A 24794-nucleotide genomic window follows, 5' to 3' on the forward strand; every position below is an offset into this window, starting at 1 on the left:
GTGCCTCTGTCGGCAGAGGCATGTAGTCTAGACGTACCCTAAAAGAGAGCAGCTCAGCTCAGTTGGGGCTGACTTCCATGAAGAAAGGACAAGTGCCACCTGCTTCAGCCAAGGATCAGAGTGAGTCTGAGACCATAAGAACCAGAGATGCTGCAGCCCAGACAAATGCCAAGCCAACCCCAAAGGCCATGAGGTGCAGAGCTTGAACATGATGGCAACATTATCCAAGAATGAGAGGACCCTTCACTTAAGTACTCCTGAGAATGGGCACAACTGTAGACCAAGGGAAGGGACCCCCTAAAACTGAAAAGGTCCAACCTTTGAAATAAGACAAGACAAACTCTATTGGCAGGTGGAAGAGCCACAGACTTCAGAAGTACTCTGTCAGCTGCTGGTTCCTTGAAGATTACCCGAGGATCTTTAATACCTTGTTTATTTGGTGCCCTGTGCTGGGCACCTGTCCAGAGAAAAGACCCATTGTGTTGGGTAGCACAATGATTCTTCCACCCAGGTGTCCACCAGGATTTGAAGTATGATTGTGCATCTTGCCCCGGAATGCCAACACATGGGCCCAAAAGGAGTGCCAGAAGCACCTCTCATTCCCCTCCCCTCATTTCCCACCAGAAAAGCATGCATCCAGCCACCATTACAGACTACCATTGACCCTAAGATAGCTGCCGAGTTTATCAAGGCCTTAGCCCAGGTAGAGATACCCTACAATATCTTAATGGATCAGGGGACAAACGTAACTTCCTGATTGATGTCTGATTCTTGCCATCTTTTAGGCGTACAGGTCCTCAGGATGTCCCTATATAACCACCAGATGAACAGAGTGGTGGAATGTTTAAAAAAGACCTTAAAGAGCATGCTATGCACATTTGTGAAAGAAGATCCACGACAGTGGGATATGTTATTCCCAGTGTTGTTATTTTGTATATGGGAGGTACCCCAAGCCTCTATGGGATTCTTCATCTTTGAACTCATATATGGGAGACATCCACAAGATATCCTCAATCTTCTGAAGGAGGGCTGAGAAGAGCAGCACACCCATGTAAAGGGGGTCATCCATCATGTGCTACAGCTATGGGAGAGGCTTCAGAGACTAGAGACCTTTGCTAGAGAGAGCAGGCGTGGTAGCATCAGGCTCAAAACTATAAAAAGGAACGAGGCTATGGGGCTTTGTACCTGGAGATTGGATCCTAATCCTTTTGTCCTCAACTGAATCCAAAATATTGGCTAAGTGGCAAGGCCCTTGTGAAGTCACATGGTATATCAGGTCAGTGGATTGCGGTTGCCCTTTCTGGATCAAGTTGAGTCATGTTCCTAACACTACCAGCCCGTCCTTGAAGGGTTCATCAGCCGGGGTCCTAATTCTGCTTCAGGAAGGTAGGGAGTGATCAGTAATGTGTCTCTGCTCATCCAGGTTTTCAGCAAATGTACAAGATACCACAATTGACTGACTTGATCCTCCATGTGATAGGGGTTTTGCCACTTAGCCAATAGTTTGGATTTGGTTGAGGGCAATGAGATGCATGTATGTCTTGCAGCACTGGCCCCCAAACTTAGTCTCCAATGCTATAGTAACGGGGTATGCTTTTACTGCATGTATGTTGTCTCTTTTACTTCCTTTCAGCTCTTCCCTCTGTCAGGGAAAGGAAACTTCAGTAACAGATTCTCCCCCATATTTATTTTGAAGATAATGTGGTGTTGACTTGTGCTGTCTTGCTCCCTGACATTCCCTTTCTTCACATTTCTTTTTCTCCAGCTCTTGGATGAATATGGAATATATTTTGAATTTTTTTATTCCTGTATCAATATAGGAGTTCTGTGATTTGAGTCTGGTTATATATTTTGTAAAACTACAGAACCAGCAGAACTGAATTTCTGGTAAAGGGCTTGACTACCAGTCAGTAGGGTAAATTTGACTTTCAATATGTATTTTCAAAGTTTCTCAAATTCATATGTGTATTGTTTCTTCTTCCAAACCAGTATTTTAAGAATTATAAAATATATTTTTAATGTACAGGCTATCCTTTGTGAATAACATTGCAATAACTAATTAACTTAGATCTTACCGCTGTAACAAACCAGCCTAGAGACCCTGTAACAGCTTAGAGAACATGGCTCTCACAAATAATATTAGAATAAGAGCCACTCATGTACCCCAACCCTCAGAAATGCCAACTATAATAACAAATCCATTCATGTGGGATAGCACTCGATGAACAGTGCTAGGATAATAAACCAAAAAGTGGAATCTAGCTTGAATGTGATCATGCAACTAAAGAAACAATGTGCACGATCCAGACCTTCTGAGGAAAGTTGCCTTAAGAGATAAAAAAGAACAACGGAGAAAAAACTGAGACTTGAAATTAAAGGTACATGCAGGGAAGAGCCATCAACAGAGACAAAAAGAGAGAGGGCAGCTTACTAGGTTTCGCGGAGAATGATGACAGAAGGAGTTCTGCATCCAGGTGTTCGTTTATTTTAAGGACAATGCAGAGAGAAGTGGATGGGGGCTATCATCGGGAGAACAGCCTTCAAATTTCTCTTAAGGTGACTAATGGGCAGACAGGAATGATCTGTCTTTAGTACAAATTACTTTTATACAAGCAGCATATCCCAGTTGGCTTACTGACGAGCTACAGCATACTAAAATCAAATTCTCCGCTTTCTGTACCAAACATTGTTCTCTTCACAGTTACACACGTGCATCCAGCAATGCTTCCCCTAACTCTTTAAGTTAGAAGTTGTTTTCTTATTGCTTGTTGTGATATCATAATTGACAAGCTTATAAATGCTGACACTAAGATTGGGATTCACAGTTCATTTAACTCTGGCTGATTTTGTCATTCAGCTTTTTATCACAAGGAATGAGTTCACTTGGTGTATCAAAGGGGTAGCCGTATTAATGTGTAACGTTAAAAACAACGAGCAGTCCTGTGGCACCTTAAAGGCTAACAAATCTATTTTATATATTTTAAAATATAAAAAAATGTGTCTGTCTGCAAGTCTGTTTGTTCAGGAACTCCTCCTAAACAGTAAGAGCTACGGCCACCAAATTTAGTGTGCAGCTTCCTCTTCTCCTAACTTAAAGCAAGGTCAGGGTTTGATTGTGCCAAGGAGAAGCCGAAGCCCTGTAGTTTTCTATAACATGCAAAGGGAGAGGCTGCTCTTCCAAGGGACACGACATAAAGGGCAGTGCACCCACAGGGGAGAGCTATATACAGGGTGTCCACTGAGGGCAGACACATCACCAAGGGCATGACCAGCAGGGCTAGGGTTCCACTATCTTGCCTGTGAGCACACCAGTAAATAGACCCCCTGCCCCAAGCCCTTTGTTCCCCTCGTAGGCCTTGGCCTCAGCTCCCCTCTTCTCCCGACAGCTACAGAATATGGAGGGGCCGCTGGAGGCCTGGACTGGCCTCTGAGCCTGCCCTGTCTGCAGGCAGTGCAGGCTGGAGTGGGGAGGAGGATGTGAAGGATAAGGCAGGCCATCAGAACCTTGTCCGCCCCCCCTTACAAGCTGCAGGAAATTGGGGGGGGGGAGCTGCTGGAGGCTGAGGTGTCCCCATAGGCAAGCCCCTCCATACAGGCTGAAGGCAACAGGGGGCCTACTGGAGGCTGGGGCCAACTCCCCAAATTTCACCCCTTCCTGGATAGGCTGCAGGACACGGGGAGGAGGCGTTAGAGGCAGGGACCAGCTCTGGGACCTGACCCTCTCCTACCCCGAACCTGCAGGCCATAGGAGAACCCTGAAAGCCTGAATCGGGCCCCAGAGCCTGCCACCCCCCATGGATAGCCTGTAGGCTGTGAGGAGCTGTTACAGGCCGGGGGCAGCCCTCAAATCCTGCACCCCCTGTGCAAAGAGCAGTGTTGTCTTCAAGTTGTCTTTGTCAAGTCCAAGTAGAGTCTCAAGTCCCTAAAGTCACTTTTGAGTCAAGTCCCAAGTCAAGTCTCAAGTCTTAATTTAAAAATGTCAAGTCACTTTTGTACAAGCTATCAATATCGGCATTTTCGGACAATTTTTTCACCATGTCGATTTAACAGACTTAGCAAGTCTCAAGTCAAGGCTCAAGTCACAAACAATGAACCTGAGTCGAGTCTCAAGTCGAGCCACCTAGGCGACTTAAGTCGGACTTGAGTTCAAGTCGTGGGACTCGAGTCAACAACTCTGGCAAAGAGGCTGCAGGGGGACTGCCCTCAGAGCCTCACCCAACCTTCCCTCCCCAGACAGGCTGCAGGTCAGGAGGCTGGGTCTGGAAGCCAAGACCATTCCTCTGAGCCTTGCCCCTTCCTCCCCCGCAATGCAGCCGCAGCCCTGCATGAGGAGCTGCTGTCTGGAGAGTGCTGCCATTAGAGTTGCCAGGTGTCCGGTTTTGAACCGGACAGTCCGGTATTTGAGCTTTCTGTCCAGGAAACAAATTGAGAAAATACCGGATTTATAAATGTCCGGTATTTTCTAATTAAGTTTTATTATTATCATGAGTATCAGTGCATAGTTGCATACTGCCTGGTTGGTAGACATGCTCACACTGCGTGAGCGTGTATCAGCCAGGCAGTACGCAACTACGCAGTAGAGAGGAGGGAAATGGGGGCAGAGCCGGGGTGGGATGGAATCCCCAGGGCTGGATTCACCCATGTGCCCCACCGGGACCGTGCGTGGGACAGGCAGCACCCCAGGATCTGTGTGCGCCCAGGCCAGCCCCACTTCCTGCCGGCCAGTTCTCCTCCCCCCTTCCGTCCTCCCCGGGCAGTCCCGCTCCCCCCGACCTCCTTCCAGCCAGGGCCACTCCTCTCCCGACTGGTTCTCCCCCTCCCCCCCCCCCCCCCGCCATCTGAGATCAAGTGTGTCTGGTATTTTTTTTAAAATCATCTGGTAACCTTAGCTGCCACGGCCCCATGTGATGAGCTGCTGCCACAGTAGTACCATTCTTGCCGCTCCAGGGTGGCCCCGGTAAGCTCCCCTCACTTGGGCCTCCCAGCCCTTTGTCCTGGGCCCCCTGCCCCTGAGTCTGCCCCTCCCACTCCCTGCCCTTCCCTCTGCACCCCCTCTACATGCCTGAGCCTCCCCCACACCCTAACCCCTGCCTTGAGTTCTCCTCTCCCATCCCCCGGTCCTATACAATCATGTAAATAAAACATGTACATTTTCCCTTTAATTTACAAAAAACTCCAAACATTACTACAGTTAAGGTCTCAAGTAATATCCATTATATCATGATGTTTCATTGAGTTTTACCCACAAAAGCTCATGATATATTTGTTAGTCTCTAAGGTGCCACGGGACTGTTTATTGTTGGTATATCAAGTTCTCTGTCATTCACTTTAGCTCAACACACATGACTGAAACACCCTTGACTCACCCTGTAACTCCTACTCCTTCACTAGTGTCCTATCCATGACCCCAGTGTCTGGGAGCTGTCAGTTGAGTTCTCTCCGGAGGCTTTCTCCCATCAAAAAGTCCATTTCCTGTGTAAGTCCTAACTTGTTTTGCTGAATCATAATGATATCTCTGAGTGTAATAGTAATGTCATTTGGAAGAGGGAGTTCTGATCAAGAATTTGAGAAACAGTATGCACCAGTGTAATTGAAAACTGGGAGAGACATGTATTTTCAAACTTAACTTTGGCATTTTGTGGTGTGTGTGTGGTTTTTTTTTCTTGTTTTGAACTTTTTACTAAGCAAAAGTTGCAATAGCATGTTAACAGTCTACACCTATATAGTACTTTACTTATTTTCGCATCAAGTTAATATTTAAAGAACCTGGCTAAAGTTTCTGGAGATTTGCTGACTGGAGAGCCCTCCTCCTCTGAGTACATTTAAGAGGATGAACACATTTCTAAACACCCATTCTTTTTTTAGCACTTACTTGGAGGGGAAGCTTTCCCATTACTAGAACAGTCCATATTTTATTATACCACAGTACCATAGGAGGGAGCAGTTTACATTTTTCTGGTAATGTGCAATGCGAAGTCTAGCTCCTAACAATAAAATTAATGAATTTGTCATTCTGTTTAAAATATAGATCCTTCACTCTAGGTATTAAGATAACAGGTCAGGGGATAGCTAGAGAGCTGGCACTTTGTCATCAGATGAATTTATTTAATAATTCCTTCCCTGAAGCATTTAATTCCTGGATACAAATACCACATGTGCACATCTGTTCTCCTTTTCTTGCAATCTCTCCAACAGAGCACCTCTCTAGTAGCAAAAAATATGAGATATCTTAACTGGTGTCAAATGCTATCCATACAGTAGTAGTTTATTTTAAAAAATTCTGTTTGAGTGACACAAATTGAAGTGTACACATATCCCCTTTCCCATGTAGCGTCCCACCCATCCAAATCAATTTTTGTCCACATCTTTCTCCCTTCCTTTCATCTGAGTTGTTTTCTTATCAGCATCTTTTTCATTCAAAACTGTATATTTCTTAGAAACATTTTATTCCAGCTTGCTCTTGGGTCAGGTTCTCAAATATGGTTAGAAAGAGCAATCTGTATTAAGATTTTGCGATAAATGTTTTAATTGTTAACCATAAAAAAGTAAAGTTGCATAAATACACTAATTTCAAATTAAACTCCAAGAAGTATATCTGTGCTATTACACATTTGACAACCGAAGATGTTATTCAAAAAGGAAGAATGTTTAGTCATGGTATCAGAGCTACTGTAAAGAGGCTGGAGGGTTCCGATGGGTCATTATTTCTATCCTATCACTCAGTTTTAAATAGGCAAGTTATGGACAGTGATTAATAAAACCATGAAACATGTTCTGTATTAATGATTCTAGTTTGTGAAATGCTTCATAGTAAATTCTGAATGAACTTTCTAAATTTAACTCAGTGTGAATTAAAGAGCTGTGACAGTTTATATTGGATACAAAGACAAAAGGTTTCTGATGGCCAAGGATTAGGCTGAAGTCTAAGATGGTGTCTTGACCCCTTGCTGCCAGCAGTGGAATCTGAGTATCCAAGTGGGTGCCTCACTCCACTTCAGAATCATTCTGAAGTGTGAGGGTCTTATCAGAATCCACCAGAGCTTTTCAGACATCCCAGTCGTTCTAGTACAGTAAAACTCCATTGGTCCGGCATCTGATGGTCCGGCACTCCTGATGGTCCGGCACCATCAGGAACCCAGAAGTGCTCCGGGCAGCCAGACCATTGGAGCTGCTCTGCCCCCAGCTTCCCCGATTCAGCCGCTGCTGAAACTGACCAGCGGCTGAATCGGAGAAGCTGGGGGCAGAGCAGCTGGAGTGCTGCCGGTAGGTCCCGTAGCGCTGCCCCTCGGCGCTGCAGGACCAACCCGGCAGCACCCCAGCTGTCCCCGATTCAGCTGCTGAAACTGACCAGCGGCTGACTCCGGGAAGCCGGAGGCAGAGCTGCTCTGCCCCGGGCTTCCCAGAGTCAGCCTCTGGTCAGTTTCAGCGGCGGCTGACTTGGGGACGCCTGGGGCAGAGCAGCTGGGGTGCTGCCGGGTTGGTCCGGTAGCACCGCCCCTTGGCACTGTGGGACCAACCCGGCAGCACCCCAGCTGCTCTGCCCCAGGCGTCCCCAAGAGCAACTAGGGTGCTGCCGGGTTGATCTCGCAGCGCCAAAGGGCGGCGCTACTGGACCAACCCAGCAGCACCACAGCTGCTCTGCCGCAGGCGTCCTGATTCAGCTCCTGCTGAAACTGACCAGCAGCAGCTGAATTGGGGACACCTGGGGCAGAGCCAGACTATTGGAAGGGGGGGCTATGAGGGGTCTGGGGTGGCATCCCCCCCACACCACCCTAGACCTCTCATAGCCCCCCCTTCTGATAGTCCGGCATATCTGATTATCCGGCACCCCCTGGGTCCTAAAAGTGCCGAATTATCGGAAGTTTACTGTATAAAATAGTTTGTTACAAATAGCAAGGGACTGTGCATTGCCTCTTACTCTCTGGTGGTGGGGCTGTACATCCGTACTTCATATCCTTTGTTTCTCTTACAGCGAGCTCTTCTGGAGAAGAAGCAGAGGAAGAAACGTCTTGAACCCTTGATGGTGCAACCAAATCCAGAAGCAAAGCTGCGAAAATCAAAGCCCAAAGGGTGTGAGGAGCAGACTCCCTTAGTGGAGACACTCACCCCTTTTCACAGTGATGTTGTCCTGCATGGTGCGTAGTCATCCTTATCAACAGACATTGTTAATAATGCTAATTTGTTTTTACTTTTGAGGTGATCAAATTTACATTCCCTAGGGGAATGAGTGGGTGAGAAACTAAAGGGGTTAATGATTTTGTTGGGTACAAAAGAAGAGCAGCAGTACATTATTCACTTGTTTTTTGTCCCTCATCTCGCTGCAAAGCAGCATTGCGTTATTAAAAACTATCAACCAGAACTGGACTCTAGTGACAGATTAGCGAATTAGACTGGGAAAAGCCATCCACCTCTGAAAGACTTCTCCTTGGTTTTGGTAGCTCTATATGGCTGAATGGAAGTATATGTGGAACTGTTTAGTTTCCTCACTTCCTGGGAACTTTAGTTGATTTCCCAGAAATGTAGGGAGCTATAAATCTGGAGCAGGAGAAAGATTGGATGTTTCTGAAGAGGAAAAACAAAAGGAGGACAGGGCATAAATGACCAGCAGCAATATGCACTGTCTTTCAAGACAGAACTCTTAAAAATTGCTGTGACAGACTGATTCGGAAGGGGAAGGCAGTACAGAGGTTGATCAGTGAATTTAGCTTTCTTACTTTCCTCTGACTCTGCTGGTGTTTGTACACAATGGCTGTGTCTAGATTGGCCAGTTTTTCTGGGAAATTAGCCGCTTTTCCAGAAAAACTTGCCAGCTGTCTACACTGGCCGCTTGAATTTCCACAAAAGCACTGACTTCCTACTGTAAGAAATCAGTGCTTTTTGTGGAAATACTATGCTGCTCCTGTTCAGGCAAAAGTCCCTTTTGCGCAAAACGGCCAGTGTAGACAGCAGAGATTTGTTTTCCGCAAAAAAGCCCCGATCGCGAAAATGGCGATCGGGGATTTTTTGCGGAAGAGCGCGTCTAGATTGGCCATGGACGCTTTTCCGCAAAAAGTGCTTTTGCGGAAAAGTGTCCTGCCAATCTAGACGCGCTTTTCCGAAAATGCTTTTAACGGAAAACTTTTCCGTTAAAAGCATTTCTGGAAAATCATGCCAGTGTAGACGTAGCTGTCTAGATTGGCAGGATGCTTTTCCGCAAAAGCACTTTTTGCGGAAAAGCGTCCGTGGCCAATCTAGACGCGCTCTGCCATTTTCGCAATTGGGGCTTTTTTGCGGAAAACAAATCTCTGCTGTCTACACTGGCCCTTTTGCACAAAAGTTTTTCTGAAAAAGACTTTTGCCCAAACGGGAGCAGCATAGTATTTCCACAAAAGCACTGACAATCTTACATGAGATCGTCAGTGCTTTTGCGGAAATTCAAGCGGCCAGTGTAGACAGCTGGCAAGTTTTTCCGCAAAAGCAGATGATTTTGCGGAAAAACTTGCCAGTCTAGACACAGCCAACGGGTTTCTGCCACAGCCCAATTCCTGTTGACAATCTAAGGGAGTAAACTGCCCTCTGCTGGTGGCAGAGATTTTTTTCATTCTCTTTCTTCTCAGTCCTGGAATTTCTCTCCTCTATCCTGCGAATTCACTTGCAATTAGGATGAATTACAAATCCAAATGCTGAGTGAGAGAAGTTTTTCAGATTCTTGTCCCTGTGACATGCAGGCAGGTTCCATTGGATTTAGGTTTTGCTGCATGGCAAGAAGATAAATTTTGGGATAGTTGGCCCTGCACACAGCAGAGAGCTGACAGCAACATAAAGCCAACTGTTGGTAGTAAGGAAAGCCATTAGCACTGTGAAAGCAACTCTAACCAGTGGCAAGAGTTCTGTGGTCTGATAACATCAATGAAATAGAGGCAAGAACCATTGGGGACGGTAACACAGCAGGGGGCATTGATGAGCTCACAGCCCAGGGAGTCCCACACATGATGAGGAATAGGAGGTGACAGTGAAAGTCCCGTAATTTTGTGAAAGTATATGAAAAGGTACCATGAGAGTCAGAATTCTTGCTATTAGGAGGTAGCAGGGTGTTCCTTGGGGTGCTGTGATACACATATGGATACCAAGAGCTAAAAAAGATCATACTGAACTTTTTAGTGGTAGTTCCTAGAAATGTATTGTGTCTTTTAGCATCTCATCTCTTTAAATGTCTGTCATGTTCCAGCGATCAGTGGCTGCAGATTGGGAGAGCAGTGAGATGGGACTTCAGCTGTAGCATTTGGTGGGCTGATAGCACACTTAGACTTAACTGGGAGAAAGCAGATTGTGAGAGAAACTTTCTGGTCAGAGAAACTAGATATGAGGAAACTAGATACTATAGAAGTCAGAGGAAAGAGAGATGTAAATTGGATACCTTCCCCATCCTTGAAGCTACTTATATATTTTCAGACCAAAAATTTTTAAGATAGAGTGAAGGTTGTAAATGTGTCAGTGACCCAAAGGTAAAACACCTGAGTAAACAGTTGCAGTTTTAAAATGCAAAACCAGCAAAAAGCTAAGAAATCCAAATCAAAGACTGCACTTAAATTCTAGATGGTTTGGAAATGCAGAGTTAAGGTCCCCCAAACAATCTTCACTCTTCTATATCCCTGGTACATAGGGCACTCTCTGTATAAAGTGTCTGTGACAAAAACGGCATTGTCACAGCTGCTTTGTATGGTTAACCTTATGTATGTTGATTCCACTAGAAACCCAGGTGGCTGCTGCATATATTTTGGCATCTTGCCTACAGCTGCAGATACTCCCCTAGTTTACTGTGACTTACATAACAGTATTTATAGCATATCATCAAGGTGATTAAAAAAGAACATGACTACTGTGGACAGGAAAGGCTTAAGATGATTGCCCATAAATAAAATAAATCTAGGTATTTCAGTATGCTTTACAAACATAAATTAATTGAAACTCACAACACCTTGTGAAAATAGAGTATAATTATCCTCATCTAGAGATGGTCTGGAGAGGTGAAAGTGACTTTCTCTAGGTAGCACAGAAAGTCTGTGTCAGAGCCATATTTAGACTTGAGGTCTCCTGACCCATAATCCTGTAAAGTGCTTCTTTGTGAAATCATATTTTCCCCTTCTGGAAAATGTCTGGGCACTCAGATGCATCAGTGCTCTAAAAGGGTGTTTGACAAAGAGAGGTGAAATTAGATGTCGTCTTTTGATGTTTAGCACAGTCAGCCAGTTACAAAAGGAGTGAGATTTCTTCATTCAGTTTCAATTTTGCCTGCAGGCATTGATGGCCCAGCTGCCTTCCTGAAGCCAGAAGTACAAGACTTGGGGACCAAACTCCAAATCCTCTCTGTAGGATCATCCACAACAGAAGATGATGCAGATCAGGACAATGATGAAGAGACCCTGATAGACACAGCTGCCAAGCCAGATCTGCAAGAAATACTACAGAAACGAGGTGAGAGTTGGCTATATGGAAGATTTGGATAGGAATCTCTGAAAGGGTTTTTCTAGTTCATAATTTTATTTTTTATTTCATCAGAAAGCTAAAAATTCTGATGAAATATCTCATAATACAATTGTTTATGTGAGTTTCCATACACAAAGGCAGCCAGCAATTTCTAGAACACACATTGGCAGATGAGTAACAGTCATTGAGATGCTAATAGTAACTGGCATGTAACTAACACATTTTGAAAGATTACAGAATAATTTCTGGTCTTTCCAAAAGAAGTAATCACAAATTGCCACTCTTGGGTTTGCCAGAATCCAGGACATTTTTATTCCATGTACCTATTTGTTAATATTGCAACAACACAACATAGTTCTTAGTTATTAGAAATCTCCACAGCCAACAATGCAGTAATTACTTAACTGTTCAGGAAAGGTGCCCTTCCTGACTCAGAGGATATCCCAAACAGTTGTTATAGAAAGTATTCTTAAAGCTTTATTGTTAAGTACTGTGTCCCGTTGAGCAATTTTGCATCAGTGTGTCCACTACTGCCAGTACTGCAGGAAGTCTGTTAGTTGTGTCCTGTCTAAACTTTTTGAAGTGAAATAAAAATGAGTACTATATAATTCAATACATAGTTCACACTGCCTTGTCATAATTCTCATCTAAAAGATTCTCAAAGGACTTAACCTACAATTTAATTTGTAGGAATCGTTTCATCCACCATTCCGAAGCAACAGTTGTTTACCAATGAACAGAAACATTACACAAGAGTTACGAAAGGAAAAGAGAGAATATCTGATTGAAATTCAGGGAGGCAGAATATAAATACTCAGATTAGAATTGGCCAGAACACCAGGGTTAATGCCTTTCCTCTTTCAAAAGATGCTTATTGCAAGTGGTCAGGAATTTAGCTTTATATCTCATCCAAAATGCCCTGTATGTACAGTACCATTTTGGGACACTATTTAATATTGATTTGTAGGGAAGAATGCAACAGACTCAATAAAATCATGTACTACTGTACTTCTCACTTCTAAACCTGCTTACCAAGGGAAATCACATATGATCACAAAACAAAGTGGTGCGACTCTCCAAGTATGAGTCCTACGAAGTTTATAGAAATTCCTTCTCAGTTCTTCAAGTATATGTGGGTACTGTGTACTGTTGACTGGAAATTATCTAGCAGTGTCTGCAGACCTGAGCATATGCAGAACAGCTCCTCATATGCTGTCATGTAGGGAGCTGTGGACCCGCTGCGACTCATTTATCTCTCAACTCATCTGTGGCTAGAAACTTCTCAAAACTTGGTGTCTGCTGTTCCACAGCTTCCCACTTTTCTCAGTTATTGTGAATTAATCTTTCTTTTGTTTAGTTATTTATTTTATTTATTTTATTTCATTATTTTTATGTAATTTCAGAACGGTTATGATTTCAAAAGGGAGGGGTGTCGCTCACTTCCGCACCACCTTTCAGGACTTCTGGTTTAGTGCACTGCACCAAATTAAGCTAAAGATACTATGGTTTAAGTTTAAGCCCTTCCCACAGGTTTTTCCCCATAGCAACAGGAATTTTAGTTGTCTCTGGTGTCTCAGAGAGACCTGCTTCCCATCAAAAGGCAACTCTTCTCAAGGTTTAAAGACAAGTATAGAAAAGACAGGGAACCTTGCTTAATGGAATGCATCTTAACTTTTGAGGGGTCTGCATCCCCACTTGCCCATTGGCTTCAGCAGCTTAGGCAGCTCCAGTGACATGAGAACAGCCCCAGAGACAGCGACTTCTAAGAAAAGAACTCTTTCGCTTTTCAGGGAAACAAAGACAAATGGTATGTCACCCCATAAATCTCAGTCATGGGAGACCCTGAGTCCCCTAAGGAATAATCTAGAACTCTTTTTATGAGGTACTGACACCTTGGTGCCAGTTTCACTTGGAGACTCAGAGTGAAATTGGTAGCAAAGCTTCAATACCACATAAGGAATTGTGTGCAGAGAAGTCTTCCATGCACAAATATTGGCTCCAATATCAGTATCATCCAATACTTCTCAGCACCTTGATGTACACAGGACTTCTGCCTGTACTCTGGTACCATCATATCTTACAGCTCCAATGTCAAAGAAGCTTCTCTGTCAACGTCTCCAGTACTGCATGCACCAATTCTTCCTGGGCACTAGTCCACAGGCCAGCTCAAGGACCATAGGCTATCATAGCTCTCCACTAACCTTGAGATTCTTTTCCATTGAATATCTTCTCATTTTGGACAAACACGGGTCTCCCCTACTAAGGAACTCTACTAGAGTTCTCTCTTGGGTACTGCACTGACAGCTGAAACCTGACTTCCAACACTTGGTACTGGCATCAGTGCCCCTGGACCCACCATTTTAGCTTAGGGGTGGTATTTCTGACTCTGAGGTCTCTTACAGGGTAATGAGCAGGAACCTTCACATCTCTCAAGTCCCATTTACTGAGGAGGACTTTGTAGAACAGTTTTAGAGGGCACCATCTAGAAAGAAAACCCAACACCACAAGTACTGCCTCATTCATAGGCATTGACAAATCATCCGTCATGTGTATTTATTAGACAGCTTCTTACTCATTTCACTAAAATGTCACTATGCTCAGAAAAGCAATATCCCACGAGAAGAAAACTCACATTAGGAATATAAGGATTCATTCAGTAATGTTTGAGAGACACTCGGTCTTACAAACTACAACAAGGAGCATCATGTATATATAAATGTAAATATGCAAGGAGTATCATGTACGTAGAAATATGTAAAAATAAATTTATATAACATAGGGGTCTGGAATTAGGCTACTGAGTTACCATTTTGGTATCTAAATAAGTGAGCTGATTTTCAGAGATATGGAAATAAGGATTTAGGTGCATAGCTTTAGACTTTTAAGTCAGCTAAAAGGGCATCATTACTACCCTAATATTACTTTCCCATGTAACTAGTCATGGCAGGTATGTTGTGGGTTAAAGTGAGGATCAAAGCAGAGAAGGTAACTGAGTATCATGTGAATTGGTGATGCTGTGCATTCATGACACCTGCTTGGTCCTGCATTTTGACAGGGATCTCAGGCAGTTTGAATTTTGATGAGGACACAGAAGAGGAGGAAGAAGCTGGAAAGAGGTCAGGATCTCATTCTCCGTATTCTGAATCTGAGAGGCCTAGTTCTGCAGCCAGCCAGAAATCTGCGACAGTAAGTGTCAGACCATGCCTTCTAATGCCCATATGTAAGGTGCTGACTTGTATCAGCCCACAAGGGACTCATTCCCATAATCAAAGTCTCTTTCCAGGCACAGTTTTATTTTCCAGACATATACAAAACAAACAAACAAACAAAAAGATACAGAAATAGTCCTCAATCCACCCAAGACTACACCTCTTTTTCTCTTTTGTCTGTCACTGCCTGATTCTTTCTTGCTCTTTTGGTTGAGCACTGTCTCTCAGGACTTTCTCCTTGGAGGCTCCTTTCTACTCCAGCAGGTTCTTTCATCCTCCTCTCTTAGGGGACTCTGGCAGCATCTTCCAGGGAACTCCTTGATGCTCCTGTTCCCCTGCTTCTCCTTCCTTACTGACAACCTGGCTGTAGGAAATGTGATTCCCCTCCTCAGCTGCACCTAATTAATGAACAAGGTTGGCTGGCCCCAAGCTCTGGCTGTTAGAGGAGAAAACAACCTAGTAAAGCACCTCAGTGTTAAAACATGCTAGTTCCAATCCCCAAACTGTAGCCAACCTGCTCAAACCTGAATCCAGAGGGAAGCCATGGTGTTGATTTCTGTACCTTATATCCAGTCCTCCACTAACTTCCACTGCCATCTGTGCCCCTTTGTTGAGCTGCACCTTCTGCACCTTTATTGTTGTCACTGTTCCTCTAGTCACTGCTCACTCATGCTATGGGGAGATCTAATTCCACTATAGATACAGACTGAGCGAGCATAAACACGCTGATGGTTTTAGCCCATTGTCCCATAGTTTTCCCCAGCCTGTCCTAATCCAAGATCCAGACTGACCCAAAAGTGCTATTCCTCATACAATCTTTTTTTTTTTTTATACAGTACATTTTAAGCTTAGCTTAGAGGTAAATGTTGTGCTAAAAGGGATGTTCCGCCCTTTGAATATTACAGCTTTTCATCCTAGGTCCTCTCCCCAGCAAGCCATTCTGTCCTCTAGTTGTTGTGGACTCTAGACCAATTTCTCCTTCCTCTTTCTCTGATCCAGCTTCACTTCCCCAATATATCATTGCCCTCTGGTGATATGGGGATCTCCTACCCTGTATGCCATTCATCTCTTAAGCTACAAGGGCCTCTGCCCTGATTTCATTTTGCTAATGGGATAGGTCTTCCCACAGGAAAGAGGTGCTTCCTGCACTGCTTCCCCAGAGACAGATGCTCAGCTGGGAGAAGTGGAGAACTTGGAGGAGTTTGCATTACGCCCTGCTCCCCGTGGCATTACAGTGAAGTGTCGAATCACTAGAGATAAGAAAGGAATGGACCGAGGTCTCTTCCCCACTTACTACATGCACCTTGAAAGGGATGACAACAGAAAGGTATTGGGACCAGCACATGGTCTCCAGCCCTGGGCTACTAAACTTCTAGTGCAAAACCTTTAGCTGTGTTGTGGAGCAGTGCTTAAATGGGAAAGGAACAAGGAGCTGAGAAAGCTTTTGAAAAGAAGATGGGGTGAAGGTCTGTATCTGGGCATGGTACTAAGGCAGCTGTTGGGAGGTGTGGAAACAATAGCATAAAGAAGGTGAGCTAAAGCAGCAGTAAAAGAAGAGCAGAGGGATGAGTTTCTGGTTAAAAACTAGAATGGAAAGGTGCTTATAGTCTGAGCCATTCAGTGAGCTCAAGGCAGCCAAGATTTGGGGCTGTTTGGTCATTGGCAGGAGAGAAAAGTTAGTGGAATGGAAGTGACATAGGGATAGCAAGAGGGAGTCTGACAGAGTGGGTAGGAGCTGATAGGTAGAGCAATCTGATAGGGACAGTGGGACGGAGGGCAAAAGTTATGCTGTACCTCTGGGCTCTTACAGAGCTTTTTGTCGTGACTAAAGTTTTTTGTGTTTGCAGACCTTCCTTCTTGCAGGGAGAAAACGGAAAAAGAGCAAAACATCCAATTATCTCATTTCAATTGACCCAACAGATTTATCCCGGGAAGGGGAAAGTTTCATTGGAAAACTCAGGTGAGAGCCACAGATAAAAGCTGTTGAGATGTGTAAAGTTTTTATGTTTGTGTACTGCAAGAGAAGTTGGAGGAATGTGACCTCATTTTTTAATTCATTCTGGCTATCACTTTGGTACCAGTATCTGTTTCAGACAGATAACTGTTGCCATTTATTTGAGGAGTCCTGGTTTAATTTTTTTTCTAGTTCAGGTTTTGGGCTCAGCATAAGAGAGACTTTCATTAGAGCTGTTTACTGTGCTGCTGAAATCCCAGATGGGCCGATACAGTGTAATTGTGTCACTTAGTCTCTTGTCAGGGGAAAGGCGAACATTTCACTGACTCTCTGTTTCCTAATTCTAGGTCCAACCTTATGGGAACGAAGTTTACTGTCTATGATCATGGAGTTAGCCCAGTAAAGGCTCAGGGGCTAGTAGAAAAGGTCCATACACGACAGGAGCTTGCAGCCATTTGTTATGTAAGTTCCTTTTCCTTTAGTCCCCTTCCCCAAGCTCCTGAATCATTTCAGTCCAGGCTTTGGGGATGGCACACATCCTGAAGTTACAGTCACTTTGGTGGAGGTTTTGTCAGGACTTTCAAGCCACATTGGGTCAGTATTAGAACTGGAAGCCTGCAGGAGAACTTCAGGTAGCTTCAGAATGTGTTAGTGATTCAGCAGTGGGTTTTCTAAATTCATCAGCACTGTATCAGTACAACAGGATAATTATAAGGGGCTTTGGACTGCCAGAGGACTTGCAGTAAAGTCATAAAAACAAGATCTTGATTATTTATGGTTCTTCAAGATTTCAATGGCAGATTAACAAGAGATCAGGTGTGTTATCTCCAGTTTTGTCCAGTTTCTACTCTTGTAATCCTAGTGTCCTCTGGAGTTTCCATTGGATACAGGATTCATCTTTTCCAATCCTAAAATATTATGTAGTGTTTCTGTGAGCTGTTAAAATAAGCAGAATGTGTCACCTAAAAGGTAGCTTTGTGTTAATAGTGATGATGTGATGTTTCTGTATATACAATGAGCAATTCAAGCTTGTAAAATGTTTACTATATACAGGTAAAATCATTATCCTATTCTACTGGTCTCTTCTCAGAAAGACTTGAGATGGAATAAGACAGGTTCCAGCTCCAAGGACCTACAGCAGAAATCCCCAGTTTGTGGGGTGTGCCCCACCTGGGGGATGTGGAAGAATATTCAGGAGGCACAGTTGGAGCCTGAGCCAGTCCCCACTGTTGGTGGGAAAAGAGCACCATACAGCTCCATGCCTGGTGTCAGCCTTGGATGATGGCCCTGTATGCAGGGATCCAGCTGCTGGTCCATCTCCAGCCAAGGCTCCACTTTTGCTTCTGCTCCTACCCCGAGCTTTGGCCCCAGCTTCTGCCTTTTTATCCCATCCATGTCCCTGGTGCCAGCTCCAAGGGAAAGGAGAGGGTGAGGACAGAGGTAAGGGGAGGGTGCAAGGTAAAATGTTTGGGAATCATTGATCTGTAGTCTATAGCAGTAAAATGTAATAGGATGTGAGGGGAAGCTGTATAACTGCTATTAATGTTATACCTCATTTTTATCATATGTGCTAGGAACTTTCAGGAGACATCTTGTTGGAATAAAATTGAAATAGCCTTTAAGATAGATTTTTGGCTAAAAGTATTAAGCAGTTGCTGACTAGAAGACCAAAGAAGTCTGTTTTTTCTTCAAGTAATGGTACCTATTGTACTCCATTGTGGATTACACATGTGCACCATGTACCAGGAGTCACAGAATTTGAAAGTAGCATCTATTGGTCTGCACGTGTGTCCCAATTCACCTCATATACCCAAACACGGTGATTAAGGGCAGGACTGACCTACCACCTCTTTTCTTCCTACTCATTGCCACATGGTCCAGGTTGGAAGCTTAGTGTCTTCAGCTCTGATGTTGTTCCTGAAAAACAATAGTGTTAGCTATAAATAGTTTGTGGTTTTAGTAGTCTTAATAGGTTTAGTAGTTTTGGTAGTTTTAAAGTTTTAAGGCTCCAGGGGTCTCCTCCATTCTTCCCCACTCGGGTACTAGGCTGTACCCAGAACCCCAAGCTTCAAACTCTGTATCTTCTGCCTGCAATCTTGATGACCACCAGTTCTGTATCTAGTGCTTCCGACAGGCTCACGTCACAGATTGGTGCAGTATTTTCAGTCCTTCCCCAGCCACACCTGAGACATACCGGCTTTTCACCTCCATATGTACCTCATGGATGGCCATGAGGCATCTATCCCCATACGTCATCCTGAATCAGCAAGAAGTGTGCCTCCTGCTGCAAAGGCTGACTCTGGTCCCGGAGGATCCAGCACCACAGACCCAATGGCAGGGCCTAGTAAGGAGATCAAGAAGCACTTCCATAACAACTAGCCTAAGTTTTCCTCCATGTCCTTTTGAAAGATACTGGACGTTCCTATGAGCAAACCCACTGGTTCAGTCCAGTTTGGGAGAAAATTCTAAATGTAGCCTTAAAAATAAAACAAAAGCTAACAAGAATTAAATACATTGTCCATTTAGACAATAAGATCCTTGCAGAGTTGACAAAGTACAGACACAATCAGAGTTATGCTGTCTATAATAGTGTTTATACCTTTGTTGCTAGCAGAGATCTAGCATATTTCTCCTAAAAAATTTAAAATATCTTCATTGTCTGAGAACCACACTAACCAAATTGTGTAAGCCTAAACGTGCTTTAGGCTTATATTTGAAATTTGGTTAAAGTGGTTTTGGAGGAGAAAAAGAAGTATATCACTCATAGGGAAGGAAACAGTGCTGCTGCTATTTAAATACAGAAGTAACTAGCATGTTTCTGATTTCAGTGTAGACAGGTCGATCTCAGTATCCTCTCTTCTGGCTGAAGCAGTGTTTTAGTTCCTGAAAAGAACTTATTTCCTTGTCTTTTAGGAAACCAACGTGCTAGGATTCAAGGGTCCCAGGAAGATGTCCGTGATCATTCCAGGGATGAATATGAACCACAAGCGGATTCCAATCAAACCACGAAACGTACGTTTGGAACTGGGTCAGATTCCAGTGGAGCAAGGAAAAAAGTTTTAACCTCTTAGTGATCCAAATGTTAATTATTGGCAATCATAGAAATTAGAAGAAAAAGACTTAACTATCCCGTCCTCCAGAAGTTAGGGGGGGATTCTTCACTACACTGTACTTTCCAGGCCATTTTTAAATTACTTCTATATCAGGATTCTACAATTGCCCTGGGGGAGATTAACTTCATATCCAGCCTAAATTGCCATTTTTAAAATTTGGGGATATTTCTTTTTGCTTGTAGCCCTTGTGCGGCCCTCTAAAATGTGTCTCCCTCCTTGATCATTGTATAGCCAGGCTGACAATATTTAACTCTTGTTTTATTTGTATTACTATAGTGCATAGGAGCCCTAGTTATGGCTGGTCTCCATTGTATTATGCACTGTACAAACACAGACTAAAAAGATGGTCCCTGCCCAAAGACTTTACATTCTGTGTATAAATCAAGAGATAACAGGTGGCTGCACACACAGAAAGAAACACGAGAAAACAATGAGGTATGATGGGCAGTGGTCTCAACACATCAATTAAATCTGAGAGGCTCACAATGCTCAGAGAGCATAAGGGATACAATCAAGGCTGACCACCGACCTGGGATGCAGGGTTGATGGGTGCATCTTCTTGTAGCTTTGGTCAAATACCAACCACAGTTTAGCTCATATAGATTCATTATCTATGTGGTGTGCAGCATGACACCCCTGAATAAGTAGAGCCCACTGATCTCTAAATCATGGCCCCAATGACATTTCTAAATGTAATTTGTTGATGCCCATTCCCCAAGTTCTATGGGCATCCTTATAGAAACAAAATCAGAGACACAATTAAATAGTAGGCCTATTTTAAAAGCAAACAAACCCAAGAAGCAATAGACAGATCACCACATCCTGCTCAAATCTTTACCATAAATCAATTAATCGGTCACTCAAACCTCCCTGAACAACTGCTTTCCAAGCATCTCCCTCCATGGAATAACTTCAGTTTGAATAGCTTTTTTATTTTTCCAGATTGAAGTTCATTTTGCTACTTGTTATATTTCCTTGCCACTTTGTCCTTGCTACTATTTGCATCTCCTCCAAATTTACTGTTCTTCTCAGATATAGTCAGCTGGTTTACCCCCTTAACATTTCCATGTGGGTGTGTACCTACGCCTAAATGTGGTAGAATAGCAGGGGATGGAGTCCACTTTAATTCATATTTACCTGTAGGCCACTGTAGCCTTTAAATTTTCCACTGCAGCCTCCTACCTTCTTGCATGAGAGAAGGCCCCTGCGGCTTAGAAATAGACTTCTGCAAGTACATTGAGAACTGGAGGAGAAGGTATTCTCACTCTCTTTCCTGGTTAGAATTGACATGCAGTGGGCCCAACAGGAGAGAGAACCTCAGGACTGGGAAAGTATGGAAATATCTCCATGATACCTGCAGGATCTTATTTCAGCAGGGCTGAGTGTATTGTTCACTAGATCGGTGATACGCATGGTTACAGAGTAGGGATGTTACCAAGCAGTTGACCGAAGTATCGACTACTCACTCCCCCCTCCCCTTGCGCCTCTATGAGAGGCAGCAAGTCGGGGGACAGGAGCCGGTACTGGGGGGAGCTGGCTTAAAAGCCATTTCCCCCCAGCACCGTCTCTGCAGTGCCACCTGTCCCTTCCCCCCGGGGGGGGCCCTCTATCAGAGGCAGCGGGGGTGGATAGGAGAGGCTGCTGAGAAGCAGCTTTTGCCCACCATGGGCAGAGGCTACTCCAGCAACAGCCTCCAGCAGGGAGCTGGGCCCCCCTGCCTCCCTGTAGAGAGGGGCTGCTACCACCAAGCAGCCCTTGTTCACGGTGGCCTGGGCTGGCCATGTGCAGGGGTTGCTCCAGCAGCATCCCCTGGCCGCTGCAAACAGGGGCTGCTGGACTCAGTGCCAGCTGGGACTGAGAAGTCCTAGCTTGCGATTGTCCAGGATGATGTGCCTCTGCATTCTAAATGTAGTAAGAGCCCAACGACTTTTACTACATTTAAAATGTAGAGCTGCAGTGTGGGTAGCTCCTGGACCTGGAACAAGCCAAGACTGCTCAGTTCCAGCTCGAGCTGGCTCCCAGAGCTACCCTTGCTGTGGCTCTGTAGAGTGGTCCTTATCAACTAAGCATATAGTTGATACAAATTGAATCGAATACACAATTAGCTAGATAACCACAATTTAACATCCTTATTACAGAGTAAACCTAACTTGAGAGAGGCAATGACTAAAAGTGGATCCTCCCAAGTATATTTTTTCTCTTGAGCAGGAGCATGAGAGCTTGTTGTCAAACTGGCAAAATAAAAGCCTGGAGAACCTGATTGAGCTTCACAACAAGGCTCCAGTCTGGAATGATGACACTCAATCGTACGTCTTGAATTTCCATGGCAGAGTCACTCAGGCCTCAGTGAAGAACTTCCAGATCGTCCATGAGAATGACCGTAAGAGCTCAGGCTTGTGCCAGAGTGGGGTGGGGAATGGGTCTGTCATCCAATGAGGAAAAGAGCATCGTTGCATTAGGGGTAGGGGAATTTGTGAACACTGCTCCTACACAAGGACTACAGGATGAGCAAGATGCTGAAGACAGAAAGGAGAGTAATAGGGAATTGCTGTCCCAGCCAAAGCATAGATCTGGGATTTCTCTGTAAAGGAAGTCAGCAGGACTATTGTTCTGGAAAAGCAGATTCTGAGCCACTCTGGTAAGGAGGGAAGATGGGATAGACTCTCCAGCTAGGTGTATTTGGAACTGCTCCACTCTCTGTATGAAATAGCTAGTTTCTGACCCCCTCTCTTTGCCTCCCTAGCTGACTACATTGTGATGCAGTTTGGTCGTGTAGCAGAAGATGTGTTCACTCTGGACTATAATTACCCCCTGTGTGCCCTCCAGGCCTTTGCCATTGGACTCTCCAGCTTTGATAGCAAATTGGCATGTGAATGACAGAAAGAGTGGACTTCAGCATGGAACTCGCTCCTATCCCCGCACCTTGTAGATGAGTTTTTGAGTGGAATCATGAGAAGTATCCTGGGGACAGAAAGAAACTGGAGGCCAGATATCTGCAAGCTCAACAAGAAGCAAGTAGTAGATTTGGGGGCTTTACAATAACCAATAGAGACCATGGCCCTGTTGGAAGGGAGATCTTTGCATGTGCAGTGGTGGAAGACAAGGATAATGTACGAAGTCTTTGTTACAAGCATTGAGAATCTTGATGGGTGATGGTGTGAGCTCATCCTGCTCCTCAGAAGCTAAACATCATTGTGACTGAAAACACTTGCATTGGGATCAGATTAATAGTGCTTTAGTGCCCAGGGACCTTGGCTCTCACAGTGCCCCTGTGTGCCTGTACTAATGCAGCGAATATTAAGATTAGTTCAGAGAAGGAAGGAAAAGTACAGTCTGTGCCCTCTCTTACGCTGTAGAGCTACTCTCCTGTGTAAGGCAATGGAGAGAGAACGAAGAGATGGTATAAGCCCGATGCCCCTGTGCAACTGTAAGCAGTGTTCAGTGAACAAAGAATAGGAATGTGCCCCATGCCTCTATACTTTTACTCAGCAGGATAATTCTCTGTCAAGGCTGATGGATCCCACTTCCTGTTAATTGTTCTGCTTCTCATTGTCCTGTGACAACCTTTTCACCAAATAAAGATCTCCCATCATTAGGAATGTGAGAAAAGCTCCTATGGTCACTTTTAAGCGGGCAATATTAATATTATGATCATCATGGTTTCTTTTATTCTTAACAGCTCTAAAACTGAAATTGAATAGATCATTGGACCTGAGAGAAACTAGCCAAGAAGGGTATGCCATTGACTATTCCCAAAATGCAACATTCTGATTACCTTAAATACTAGATTCTGTAGGTCAGTCAATCAGAAACATTTAAAAAAAATTATTTTATGAAAGTTTGCTGATTTTTAGGAATGAACTGATATCTGAATTTCTTCTTTGTTTTATTTAGCTTTTTTCTCAGCAAATAAGAGATACCCTTTTATGGCAGTCTGAATAGCTGATTCCAATTGCATGTGGTTTAATAACCACAGATATCTCAAATCATGACCATTGCAGACAATTTTGTATAAAAATTTAATCTGAATATGAGATTAACCAAAAAATAAGATAATAGACATTTTGCAAGGCAGAAAGAAAGAACAAGAGTGGTCGAAGTACTGCTCATAGGCCTTTATAATGTGTCCTGAAGTAGCCCTCATCTTTAATTCTGGGTTGCAGTTAATGGAGACCATAAGTCTCTGCATGCAGTCCTCCTTGATCCACCAGCTTCAATTTTCATCGAAGTGGAGCACCTCATAGGGTATGTCTACACTACCACCCTAGTTCGAACTAGGGTGGTTAATGTAGGCATTCGAAGTTGCAAATGAAGCCCGGGATTTAAATATCCCGGGCTTCATTTGCATCTTGCCGGGCGCCGCCATTTTTAAATCCCCCTTAGTCCGAACTCCATGCCCGCGGCTACACGCGGCACGGAGTAGGTAGTTCGAATTAGGCTTTCTAATTCGAACTACCGGTACACCTCGTTCCATGAGGAGTAATGGTAGTTTGAATTAGAAAGCCTAATTCGAACTACCTACTCCGTGCCACGTGTAGCCGCGGGCACGGAGTCCGCACTAACGGGAATTTAAAAATGGCGGCGCCCGGCAAGATGCAAATGAAGCCCGGGATATTTAAATTCCAGGCTTCATTTGCAACTTCGAATGCCTACATTAAGCACCCTAGTTCGAACTAGGGTGGTAGTGTAGACATACCCATATTGAGACCTCTAGGTTACATGAGGTATGCATTGGCTGTATATTAAAGAAGAGGGCAGCTACCATCCTGTCTGTTTCATGTTCTTTATGTACAGCTGTCAGAATCGTTCCTTTCACATTCATTATGTATAGTTAATTGCCCACGTGTCCCTCTGTTAAGTAAACTACAGGAGTTCCCTTCTTTGCATGTTGGGGGTCTATTTTAAAAGGTCATTGTCAGCCCACAAGTCCTATCTGGATGCTTCCAGCAATCAGACTTTCATCATTGTGCCATTGTTTTTGCATTATATGTCACTTAAGTCTTTATATCGGTGGATATGATCTTGCTGTTTAATTTCCAAAACACCAAACTC

At 44.1% G+C, this 24794-nt stretch overlaps 1 protein-coding gene across 1 annotated transcript in view; it reads left to right on the plus strand.

The window, feature by feature from the left end:
- The window catches only part of TULP3 (TUB like protein 3), a 51005-nt gene extending 26967 nt beyond the window's left edge, over positions 1–24038 (plus strand). Inside the window, 9 exon segments of the mRNA XM_075900305.1 lie at positions 7973–8135; positions 11278–11454; positions 14522–14652; positions 15805–16002; positions 16523–16635; positions 16977–17091; positions 19543–19641; positions 21951–22122; positions 22486–24038. Coding sequence (XP_075756420.1) covers positions 7973–8135; positions 11278–11454; positions 14522–14652; positions 15805–16002; positions 16523–16635; positions 16977–17091; positions 19543–19641; positions 21951–22122; positions 22486–22619 — 1302 coding nt within the window. The 3' untranslated portion in view covers positions 22620–24038.
- Positions 24039–24794: the final 756 nt, after the last annotated feature.

This window comes from Pelodiscus sinensis, chromosome 1, assembly GCF_049634645.1.
Source record: "Pelodiscus sinensis isolate JC-2024 chromosome 1, ASM4963464v1, whole genome shotgun sequence".
NCBI classification, from domain to species: Eukaryota; Metazoa; Chordata; order Testudines; family Trionychidae; genus Pelodiscus; species Pelodiscus sinensis.